This window comes from Callithrix jacchus, chromosome 13, assembly GCF_049354715.1.
Source record: "Callithrix jacchus isolate 240 chromosome 13, calJac240_pri, whole genome shotgun sequence".
Taxonomy (NCBI): domain Eukaryota; kingdom Metazoa; phylum Chordata; class Mammalia; order Primates; family Cebidae; genus Callithrix; species Callithrix jacchus.
Window position 1 is genome coordinate 15,688,510 of NC_133514.1, and position 12,738 is coordinate 15,701,247.

Below are 12,738 nucleotides of genomic sequence, written 5' to 3' on the forward strand. Positions count from 1 at the left end.
CGATAAGAACTTTATCTTTTTTTTTTTTTTTTGTCTTTTGAACATATTTTTAATAACTTTGTAATATAGATAAAATCTTTTTTTTTTTTTTTAATTTTTTATTGGATTATAGGTTTTGGGGTACATGAGCAGAGCATGCAAGACAGTTGCGTAGGTACACACATGGCAGTGTGCTTTGCTTTTCTTCTCCCCTTCACCCACATTTGGCATTTCTCCCCAGGCTATCCCTCCCCACCTCCCCCTCCCACTGGCCCTCCCCTTTTCCCCCCAATAGACCCCAGTGTTTAGTACTCCCCTTTCTGTGTCCATGTGTTCTCATTTTTCATCACCCACCTATGAGTGAGAATATGTGGTGTTTCATTTTCTGTTCTTGTGTCAGTTTGCTGAGGATGATGTTTTCCAGATTCATCCATGTCCCTACAAACGACACGAACTCATCATTTCTGATTGCTGCATAATATTCCATGGTGTATATGTGCCACATTTTTCCAATCCAGTCTATTATCAATGGGCATTTGGGTTGATTCCAGGTCTTTGCTATTGTAAACAGTGCTGCAATGAACATTCGTGTGCATGTGTCCTTATAGTAGAAGAACTTTATCTTTATGCTATAGACAAGGAAGTTTGGTTTCACTGCAGTTTTCTGACTTAAGATCACATGGCTAGAATAGAGCAGGCTAAGAATTTGGTCATAGATTCGATGACTTTGAGTTATTTTGTATATCGCACCATGCTTCTTTTTGACTTAGCTACCTGGTTTTCCCCTCCCTTCAGTACCTCCAGAGAGGTGGAAGTTGACTGCATGCAATCGTGTGATATATTGTGACAGAACCTCTTCGTCTTAATCTGTGGTCTAGCAGCAAAGTCCCTGCTCTGGGAGGTTGTGAAAACCCCACTTGTGTTGCCTTGGGAGGTAATGCTGGGAAGTTACACAATGGTCCCAGGAGCCTGAGAAAGTACAGTTTTCAAACCTACCCAGGGAACACTTTAGGCCAGGGGACAAGCTGAAATGGAGAGGCTGAAGTGATTGAATAGAGTGTTCTTGAAATGCTGGGTCTTGTTGCAAGTCTCTGCACCTTGCCCTGTTTTCACCCAGTGTGGTTCACTTGTGCCAAGAGCAAGGACATGTCAAGGGCAGCACACAGCCATGTCCACCATGGCCTAGGAAGTGACATGTCACAGAGGCTGCCTTTCATAGTCTCTGGACTTTTGGTTCCCTGAGGACACACATGTATGAGTTATTTCTGGATTATCGGTTGGATTCATACACTCTACACGATGAGATAAGGACACAGCCAAGCAGCAAAAGGTAGTAGAGGTCAGTTCTTCTAGTACAACAAAAATCTTCTTACTGCAAAGACATGAGTTCTGTGTTGTGTCTTGTCAGATGACCCAAGTTAATTAGATAACAGTGGTCTAGACAAATAAATGATTGCTTGATTTGTTTTTTACCTTATCTTGTTCCAAGAAGTGTTTGGGGGAATTCTTGCAGTCAAATAGGTAATATGAAAGTATTACCTATTTGACTGCAGGATCTAACAAGAAAATAAACTAAAAGAAACAAATGTGGCTCAGGAAATTAGATAAATACCAGGGCAAGCCTTAATGCCAGTTGGTCTATTCAAGGGAGCCATTTATTTCGTTCTGAGTTTACAAGAAGCTAAAGCAAAGAGAGAAACACTATTTGTTACAAGATTTTATGTCCACACATTATTTTTCAAAGTAACTCAGAAGAAATGTGGCTGTTTCTGTCACTGAGATGTTGGGGAGTCTTTCCCATGCTTCCTCTGGAGAAGATGTCTGGTGTGGTAAAGAGACCACATCTTTAACAACTCCTATAAATGATGCAATGGCAAGAGATCCATTGTGTAAACAATGTTACCATAGGGACATCAATAAGATGAATTACATTCCACTTTGCAGCTTCAAAAGCATGTTGACATCTAGAGTCCAGTCAGAACCTCACAACAAGCCTGTAGCATGGATACAGTCATTATTATCATTATCATTTTCCCTTGTAAGAGATGAAGAGCTCTTAAATGACTTAAGAGTTCACAGCCAGGAAAAAAGGGACTAGATCACATCATCACACTCAGAATACCGTGTTTTAAAATTATTCAATAATATAGGAAATATTTAACATATTTATAGTGTAATATTAGGCTAAACCATGTGAAATTCCCTCTATTTGGCCATTTTTGGTCTACAAAAGTGGACATTTCATAATTTATGTATGAATGAGGTTGAATCATAGTTGTTTTGTATATAAAAAATGATCACTTTTATGATACAGTACGTAGTGTGGTAGTGAAGAGGATGGAGGAAAAAAGATGAATGAAAATGCACAGTCAGGTGTTAATTGCGTCATGTTTCTTCCTATTTGGTGGAGAGAAACCCCTTCCACTCCCATCAGTGACAGCTTCCTTCTACTGCTCTTTCATGATCACTCAAACCCACTGCCACAAGAAAACTGATGACCAAATTACCGATTAAAATGAGATGGTGGACACAGAATAGAAAAAAGAGGAGGGCACCCTGCCCAACTGGGAGAGGGAGAGAGGGACTGGAGAAGACCTCCTCCCTGTACCTGCTGGGTCTGGTGTGATGGCTTGCACCTCCACTTTTGGAGGCAGGGTCTGAAGGAGTTTCAAGATAGCAATGAAATTCCAAACAGTACATTCGTTACAATCGAATTCCCCTACTCCAAAAATGCTGAATACCCAGTGGAGTTCATTACAATAGCACCTGACCTGTATTTCTAGCCGGCCAAGTCTTTACTTCTCTGGGAAATACAAGAAAGAAAAGCCCAGGGGAAAACCTTTTGTCAATTCAGTTGCTTGTGTCTGAAAACACAGTTCTATGATTTTTTTAATGCATCTGATGTGGCTGGACCATACCAGGGAGCAAATACTTGCCAGAGACACTAAACAAGAAGGAAATAGAGCCAAGCTTCTTGGTCAAGTTAGACTTGCCTGACAGCCAAGGTAGAGTATCAGAAACCTGCGTCTTTACTGTTTCTGCTCTTGCACTACTTCAGAAAATGGCCAAACAGATGCTTTTTCAATTTTACACACACACTTTACTTCCTGGCAGTAGCAGTGTGCCAAGTTCCAGCTCAGTGCAAGTTTTTATAGCTGAATTCTAAAGTCCTGACAATAGGCGGTTATAATGAAATGCTGACAGACCCCTTAGCTCCAAAAAATGCAATGGCTCGATGCAAAGGAGGATATGTGCCCGGTGAGTTCCAGCTGAGACAATGCAAGCCAATCAATTCTTGTACAAAGAAAAGTGGTTTTTCCTTAACTCCCCATGTTCACACAGATTTCTGGGCCAGACATACTTGCCTTTACTTTGGCCCTTACCCATAGAGAGATAGATGTCCAGAGAAAATCTCAATTGGAAGTACATGCAATTAACTTTCCTAAAATGGTTCTCTCTGCAGTCCCAAAGGACTGTCTATTTAACAAGCCTGTAACACCCATGGGGACCACTCCTTCCAAAGCGGAATAGCCACCAAGCGTATGCAGAGTTTGGGACAGAATCCATACAGGCAGGAATCCAACCTGTCCTCATAGATTCCTATGTTACATTCAGAGTCTCAGACCGTGTTCTGGGCTCCCATCATTTTATAGTTACAAAAATATTAAGATATTTTTCTATTGTAAAATATTAAAATTATAGAAAACATAGAACGTATGAAAATAATTTTTAAAAGAAAGCATACTCCCACCATAAGAACCACCTCTTTGAATTCTGATATATTTCTACTTCTTCAGAAAAGAAAACCTACTAAAATAGTAATATTCTCATTACAGACATCTTGAAAAACACATAGAAGTAAAAAGGAGGAAAGAAAAATGGTACACTCTGTGTCTATGCAGAGGTAACCATTGTTACTTTTTAAAGGATAGCCTTCCGGTCATGGATAGATACATTTTGAAAATTGCAGTGTCTGCTCTGATGCACAACTAATGAGATTCTGCCATAAGATCAATGAAAGAGAGGGTGGAAGAAAAGCAGTAAAATTACCAGAGTCATAGAGAGGAAGCTGGGCTCCATCAAATCCATCAGTGATACAGGCCTGGGTCATAAGAATGGGGAACAGAGATATGAGGACTGAGGTGTACTTTTAAAAGTTGACTGCAACATCAAGTGTTTTCCAGGAATGTGAGGATTTATTTGTCCCTTGCTTTCTTAGTGGGGGGGCGGAGGGTGGGGAGTGGTGTTACAGTATGTAACAGACAACTTTGTGTATAGGCAGTAAGTGAAAGAGGAAAGTTAAAATTATTTTTAAACTCCATTATGCCTATTGCTAAGGATTGTATTATTTTCTTCCAAAAGAAATAGAGATTTTGTCTCTTTTAAATGTAATAGCCTTTACTGGTTTCTCCTACTGTGTATGAAAAGTAATATGCTTGCTGTAGAAAATTCTGAAGATATGGACAAGTGAAAGCAATACATTTAAGGATATTCATAATCCCATCGGTCAGAGATACCATTGCTAAAATTTTGGATGTGTATCACATCCTTCTAGACTTTTCTATGTTTATTTTTAAAAAGTAAAGGGAGCTTAATATGAGTGTTATGTAATCTGTTTTTCTCATCTGAAGAGGTGTCTATTTCCATGTGATTAAATATTCTAGGACGTTAGTTTTAATATTGGCATTGCTTTCTACTGCATACCCTAAATATAATCTGCCCTATTGTGGGTCACTTCCCAGTTTCTCATATTATAAAAATGCCCTTGAACCTCTTATTTTTGGCACAGTTGTGACTCTCTCTTTGGGATTAATTTCTAGAGACTAAATGAGTGGGTCAAAGGATGTGCACATTTTAAAATACTTTGATACATATTGCCAACGTCCCTTCAGAGAGGTTAATTCTGCCCTCAGAAAAGAAAGAATGTATGTTTCCCCACCCGGTTAAGTTTTTCTTTACCTATTTAGTAAGTGGAAAATAAGATCTTGTTACTGTTTTCTTTAGCATTTTATTGCGAATCAGTTTGAGTGTTTCTATATGGATCTCTCTTGGTCATTTTTATTTGATTTTCTTTATGTCCTTTGCCCATTTTTCTCTTGGGGTGTTTTTCTTTTTCCAATTAACTTATGAAAACTTATGAGCTATTGAGCATATAAGTATATCTAAATAAGTGTTGCAAATATTTTTCTTAATCCGTCATTTGCCTTTTTGTGTTTGTGGTAGGTTTTCATTATGCAGTAAATCTACTTTGTAAACTTCTAACCATCCTAATATCTCTACTAGCACTTTTTTCTGCTCTTAGAAATAACTTTTTAATCTATTCAGATTTACTTCAGTGTTTAACATGAGGAAGTACTCTAAACTTAGTCTCCAAATGGTTAGTGTATTTTTCCATGCATTTATTTTCCTACTAATATGAAATGTCACCTTTATTAAGTATTAATTCCCATCTATAGCCAGGTCTGTTTCTGAACTCTGTTGTGCTCTAAAGATTTGTCTAACTATTTCTGTTAGTACAACTGTGATTTCACAGATGAAGATAAATGCTTTCTTACGATGTAAGAAAATTTTTAAACAAAGCTTCCTGTCTCGTACAGTGTTATTTTGTGAAACAAACAAACACGGTAATTGTGTTTACCAAAATGCACAAATTCAAATTCCTTTTAGTAGTTTTATTATAGCTGCTTCAAAATTTAAATTAATTTGAATGCATTTTGGCATTTTTACCAAATTGTTGTAAAAAATATTTAACACAGGCAAGTATTTATTCAACTCTGCAACAATTCCTTCATGTTACTTAGTAAAGCTTGAGATGTTTCTCCTTCCACTGCGAGGGAACCATTTTTGATCTAATGGGCCCTACTTCCCATTGAAATCTGTTATTAGAAAATAATTATCTGTACTAGTGAGTCATTTGCTGAATATAAATGGGATGGAGTGTGTGTGAATGCGTAATTCACATCATAAAAACCTCTTCAATGGTGATGTCTGAGGGGAGGTTCTGCTGTTGAAGACAGAAACGAAGGCACCATTTGGGGGCGCACGTGGATTACGTAGTATCACAGATATTGGACCATGGTAGAATCAGGGCCTACTAAGTCTCAGCTTCTCTTTGGCCTCTAATTCTGTGCCTTAGTTGGTTGGGGCTTTTCTGCTTTGGATTTTTTTTTTTTTTTTTTCTTTTGTTTTTCTATTTCACTAATGCCAAACCCAAGGCTAGAAGAGATTTTGCTCAGAACCATGAATAAGACCCACTCCTAACACTTAACCCTGTGTCCTGTCTTATGATGCGAATTAGCCCAACACTGCTTTTATTCATTTACATGTTCAAGTATTAGATGAGATTCTTCCAGAACTTTGTTCTCCTTTCCAGTTTTTTTTCATTGTACTTTAGATTCTGGGGTACATGTGCAGATCATGCAGGCTTGTATGGCAATGTGGTTTGCTGCCTCCATCCACCTTGTCACCCACATCTGGCATTTCTCCCCATGTTATCCCCTCTCCAACCTCCCCAACCCTGCTGTCCCTCCCCTAGCTCCCCCAGCAAACCCCAGTGTGTGATGCTCCCCTATGTACTCAGATGCATAGCTCTTTAAATCAAGAGTACTTTAAGGATAAGAAGTTTTTAGAGAAAGCTCTTCATCTGAAGTCTTTGGATTTTGGTTCGGCCATAAAAGACATCCTATGGGAGGTGTGCTGTAGAAGTGCTTTATACGGGCAATTGGGTAGACGTGGCCCAAAATATATTTGTGTAGGGAGGGAGGGGAAATGAAGGTAGAGTCGTCCATGGACATCAGAACATCTGACCTTCAGTTCACCTTGTACTTGGTCTTTCACTCCTAAGTCTCGCCCATGTCCTCACTTTCAGAGACAGTTGGTCCACTGAAAATACAAAGCTAGAGTTAGCACTGCTGGGCTTTGTCATTAGGCTCCAACCATACTTTTATCAGGTCATGTGACTTGGACGGTTAAAAACTCTGGGAATTATGCTAACACAAGTGCCTAAAACTTGACCTTATACTATAAGGTGTTGTATCTAAGAGTTTTACCCTTGTGTACTCTGGTTTACCCCTCTCTTAAGTTGAACACAGAAGATAAAATTGTCGTCTTGCATGATGTAACTTGGTGGAGTCCTTCCTCGTGTAAACTGCTTTTATTTTTCTTGGAAATTACAACGCTCAGCTTTTGGTTTCCCTTAAGTCATTTTAATGCTAATGTCATTAATATTGGTGTTTTTTTCCTAACATCGTGTCAGGAGAGACTGACTTGCAGCTATACTTCCCAGGAGCACTGAAAGTATGGGAGAGGGAGGCAATCTTATGAATGTTAATAAACTTTTACATTTAATGAGGAAGTGGCCCATAGAGATGGCACTCTGAGAAGATGATAACCCTACAGACCAAACCCCTGGAGCCTTTGGAGATACTGAGGAGGTACATAGCTCCCAGATAGGACTTTCTGCAGGGTGTAAAAGTGATTTCCATTGCTGGGTAGATTTGATTTTTCAGGCATGTCTGGTGTCATTCTTCTCTCTTGTCAAGCTTCTACTCATGAATGAAGACCTGGTCTACCACCACTTCCTGAAGATGCCTTCCTAATTCTCCCCAGCAGAAGAGCCCTCTGCTGTCTGCATCTCCTGGGCATTGGGTCCCTTCCTCTAATAGGATCATTACCATATTGTTTTATGTGTCTATTCCTCCCACTGGACAGGGTAGGAATGTTGTCACATTCAACTTTTTTTTTTAATCCCTGTGATCTGGAACAATGCCTGGAAATTAACAATTTCTCAATAAATGTATGCCAAGTGTGTGAACTGAAGGAAGATCTTAATTTCTAAATGAGGATTGTGTGTTTACTTTCCAGTCATGTCATCAAGTCCCACCGTTGGATCTTCCAGTACATCCTCCATCCTCCCATTTTCCTCTTCAGTTTTTCCTGCTGTCAAACAGAAGAGTGCCTTTGCCCCTGTCATCAGGCCCCAAGGCTCCCCTTCACCTGCCTGCTCCAGTGGCAATGGAAATGGATTCAGAGGTAGGTGAGGGTTCTACTTTGGGGATACACATGATGCAGTATACCCTAGTGTTGGCAAAGTAGGAGCCAACAGTACATCATCGTATAGCTCCAGCCATTTATCTCCAAAGAGATGCTTTGCTCTTCTCATCATAGGACATGAATGACACACAGAGCCAGGCAAGGGCTCCCGCTAAAAGTAAAATGGGGCCAGGTGCGGTGGCTCATGCCTGTAATCCCAGCACTTTGGGAGGCCAAGGCCGATGGATCACTTGAAGGTCAGGAGTTCAAGACCAGCCTGGCCAAACCCCATGTCTAGTAAAAATATAAAAATCAACTAGGTGTGGTTGGGGGTGCTGTAATCCCAGCTAGTCAGGAGGCTGAGGCAGGAGAATCACTTGAACCTGGGAGGTGGAAGTTGCAGTGAGTGGAGATCGCGCCACTGCACTCCAGCCTGGGCAACAAGAGCAAAACTCCATCTCAAAAAATAGTAACACAAAGCAAGATGGGGAAAACAGACATCAGCAAACTCTGCAGGTCATGGAATTAACCATGGTAGAGCCATACATACAGTAGAGGCGTGTCTGGACTTCCTAGCCCTATGCTGTCCACGAAGCCATTCTGTGCTCTCTCTGTCACCCACCCTATAGGATGCCATGTGGTGCTTTCTGCTTACTGTCACAGTGCCTGCATGTCCTCTTGGCACACGCAGACAGGAGCCAGCAGGAGCAACCAACAAGTTCTGAGAATTCTAGTTACATGCAAGTCAAATTGATAGCAGGTGCCTGAGTAGGGGGTTGTGGAGAGTAGAGACAAAAAGAGGAAAAGACAGGCAGTTTCTAAGAACAAAAATTAATGTCATCCATCAAACCCATTTTTGAGCAATGTTCTAAAATACAACGTGGCATGACCTAACACAAATGTAATGAGTATATGAGAATTGAATCATCTTATCGTGGATGGGGGGCAGCCAACAACGAAAGAGCAAATTGGAAACTGCTGAGGATTGGGGCTCACTTGCAACCCACTTTACTTTTAGGCTGCTCCTCTCATGTCTTGACACAAAAACGTTTACAACAAGCAGCGTTAGGTAAAACTAAAAAGGGAAGAGATTTCTTTAACCCCTCATGGATCAAAGCCTGTGAGGTCAGCAGTGCTTGATGGAGAACCTTGGATGGGCTGCACTGCCCTCGGGATGGCATCGGCCTGATGGTTTGATGGTAGAGTGTAAGTTCCTAATGATTCTGGGACGCTTGTAAGAGGCCATTCTCCCCTTGTGGCTGAGCAGAGCTCTGGGAGTTACCTTAGGTTCCTGTGCCATCCCAGCATTGGAGATGATGGTGTCTTCTGGAAGTCAAGTGACATGACAAAGAAACTGTCAAAACCAGAAAGGAAAACCCAGCCCTCAGAAACATTGCTGATAATTCTTTTCCTTCTAACTAGACAAAGCAGCTGGGTCTCTATGCCACCCAATGTGTGAGTAGTTGGAAACATCTGGAAATTTAATGGATTTTTTTGGCAGGGATTTTCACCCAGATGTCTAATTCTTAGAGAAATAGGCTGAGCCTGTATCTGAGTGTCTCCACCTGCTCTGTCTTTTATCAAAGACCAGTGGTTTCCATCCCATTCTTAGGGGATGTGCCCAGAGCTTTTTCCATGATGCTTTCATCTCCAGGTGGGGAAATGAAAATGATTGCTGAATATTCACTGTACTTTCCAATCTCTGCAGTGTTGGTGTTTCCTCTTGTTAAGTCCTCTGGTTTTATTCATGGACCTTAAACTGAGTGGAGACCCAACTAGTCTTACTGACAGAAATGCAGATTGAAACAGACCAAGGAAGGGTGCAGGCTTTCCTCTGCATTGGACAGGAGGAAGACAGGATGGATGCTACCCTTTCCTCCTCCCTGGCCACTTAGCAGATATGTTCAGGTTCACTTAAAGGAAAAAAGCATACTTGACTTCCACTTGTCATCCCTTCCCCACCTCCTCTCTCGCAGGGAGGTGGAGCTGGTTGTTTCAGATCTTCTCCGTCTGTTTTGCCTGGCTCTCAGCCTACAGGGTGGCCGGGACAAGTTTTGTACAGACTCAGGGCCTGTCATCCCCACCCCACCTCTTCCTGCATGAGCAAGGTTCCTGTGGTGTTACTGAAGTCTGGTTTGAATCAGCCCAAAGAGCTGGAAGGAAACCTTGCTTGCTCTTAGGTTCCCTTTGAGGGCAGCTGCAGCAGAAACGGGCAGAAGACCTTCTCCAGGGTCCCCAGCTACCCAAACTTCTGGCCACCACCCCTCAGGATGCTTGGGCTGAGCAGCACATTCCTGATTGATAGGTTTATTGGAGCAATGATTTGGTTGGTTGCATGTAGGCACAGGCTCTAGGCTCTAGCTTCATTTCTAGAGTCACTGCAAGGTTCCAAATATCACTTGAATCCTTCTGTTCCCTCCATATTCCTCTGGTGATTTGAACCTTGAAAGGAAGGGGCCAGGTGTGGTGGCACACAACTATGGTCCCAGATACTGGGGAGGCTGAGGCAGAAGGATTGCTTGAGGCCTACCTGTGCAACACAGCAAGACCCCATATCTCAAATATAAAGAAAATTTCAATAATTTTGGGGGGTAGAGGTGGCTTTTGATGACATGGGTAAATTCTTTAGTGGTGATTTTTGAGATTTTGGTGCACCAGTTACCTGTGCAGTATACACCATACCCCCATATGTCGTCTTTTTAAAAGACAACATTTTTTGAGGAGGTGTGGGAGGAGAGAAATAAAAGCACCTGTCAATTTAGGGCTACTCAGGAGGCTGAGGTGGAGGAATCTCCTGAGCCCAGGCTCAGTAGGAGATTCCTCCACCTCAGCCTCCTGAGTAGCTGGGACTATAGGCATGTACCACCATGGCTAAGTTTTGTATTTTTCGTAGAGATGGCTTTTCGCCATGTTGCCCAGGCTGATCTTAAACTCCTGGGCTCCAGAGATTCTCTCGCCTCAGCCTCCTAAAGTGCTGGGATTACAGGCATGAGCCACCATGCCCAACCAGGAGTTTTAAATATAATAGACAAATTTAAGTTCAGAATTTGAGTCAGAAATCCACTGCCAGAGAGCTCCACATACAGCGTTCATTGTTCCACCTTCTATCTCATTTATCAGGCCTCATTTCCAGGTGATGAGCATAGATTGTTGAGATAATATTACATACTATGAATCATTTTCCAGCTCCCTCCAAGAAAAAAAAAAAAAACACCTACTACACTCTGGGATAATTACTAGGGTTGCTGTGTCTCTAAGTCATCAGGGAGCGTCCAAAATTGAACTGCCTTTATTGAAAAGTTACATTGATTCAATATATAGTAATACAGGCAAAAATAATTAAGGCTTTGCTAGCTGTGTAAGACCTTAATCCAGATCTCACAAACATTCAATAAAGGCTGGATGGGCAGGGAAAGAGATGGCTGACAATTTTGCTGGAGAGAACTAGGTGATGTGGAAAAAAAGAGGCAGAGTGTGTGAGAGAGATAGAAAGGTTGAGAAACAGAGAATTTCAGCCATTTCCTTGGAAGCTTAGTAAGCAACACTCAGCAAAGTGCTTCTATTATATTGAATAATTCCTTTGATGCAACGTAGATAATAAAATGCAAAGAATCAAACGCTAGATATGATTTTAAAGACTGCGATGCAAAGAAACTATTCTGCCATTTTCCAAGAACATGAAAATCCCACGGGCTCCTGTTCTGAAAGCCAAGTCGGAGGAATACATTTTGCTGTGGGATTTTTCCACATTGTGCCGGTGCTGCTTTATTTACCTCACCTAGGGAAACCCTTAGAAGTGATTCCACCCAGACGGGCATTGGACTACTGCATTTCTCTAGTGCGATGAAGACTGGGACCTGGGGGCTGGGCACAGTGGCTCACACCTGTAATTCCAACATTTTGGGAGGCCGAAGTGGGTGGATCACCTGAGGCCAGGAGTTCAAGACAAGCCTTGCCAACATGGTGAAACCCCATCTCTACTAAAAATATAATTAGCCAGGCATGGTGGCACATACCTGTAGTCCCAGCTACTCAGGAGGTAAAGGCTGGAGAATTGCTTGAACCCAGAAGGTTTCTGTGAGCTGAGATGGCACCACTGCACTCCAGCCTGCGTCACACAGCAAGGTTCCGCCTAAAAATAAGAGAGTGGGAACTGATAAACGAGATGGAGTCTTCTATTGCAGTAATCAGCATTCATTAGCAGCGAGCATCACACATCTGCAGTGAGTACCAAAGGAAGATGAGCTTAAAAAAAAAAAAAAGCACTCACCCAAGAAGCGTCGGGGGTGGATAAAAAGCCCGATTTGTTATAAATGATGCCCTGGTAAATCAACAGGCTCAGCACATGGACTTCTGTTTCCTGTTCCCACTAAGTGATTTGGAGCAGTATAATCTGGTAATTATTTTAGTCAAATAAAAAAATATATCATGCATATATTACAATTTAATGTTTACATCTGTTATCTCATTTATTCAACCCATTAATATAAAACAAAATGTAACTCCTGGCCTCCCAGGCAAAACTTCACTAAGGTTTCCTGGTACTTCAGTGATTCCATAGGGCTTCAGTGCCTTTAATGGGCTGTCTGCTAGACCAAACCTGGAGAACTGGTCCACATATCAGCTGAGGGCACAGTCTCCATCATTCCCATCCCATATCCCTCACTCTGTCATAGCCTTGATCATAAAAAGTCACCACATTTCATTCCTGTGCCACTCTTTCCTTGC

The 12,738-nt window shown here is 41.6% G+C and overlaps 1 protein-coding gene and 2 long non-coding RNA genes across 4 annotated transcripts in view; 1 reads left to right on the plus strand and 2 right to left on the minus strand.

The window, feature by feature from the left end:
• EBF2 (EBF transcription factor 2) overlaps positions 1-12,738 on the plus strand; it is a 266,440-nt gene that overhangs the window by 250,783 nt on the left and 2,919 nt on the right. For both annotated transcript variants that reach the window (XM_054243728.2, XM_008979094.5), the window contains exon 15: positions 7,843-8,010. In XM_054243728.2, coding sequence (XP_054099703.1) covers positions 7,843-8,010 — 168 coding nt within the window. The remainder of the gene's footprint in view (positions 1-7,842; positions 8,011-12,738) is intronic.
• On the minus strand, positions 333-12,403 carry LOC144578929 (uncharacterized). Its single transcript, XR_013525499.1, has 4 exons — positions 12,281-12,403; positions 12,027-12,142; positions 9,293-9,364; positions 333-417 (listed from the first exon to the last, which is right to left on the minus strand). It is a non-coding gene; the product is annotated as an uncharacterized LOC144578929 (long non-coding RNA).
• Positions 6,740-8,779, minus strand: LOC144578930 (uncharacterized). Its single transcript, XR_013525500.1, has 3 exons — positions 8,666-8,779; positions 7,836-7,917; positions 6,740-6,861 (listed from the first exon to the last, which is right to left on the minus strand). It is a non-coding gene; the product is annotated as an uncharacterized LOC144578930 (long non-coding RNA).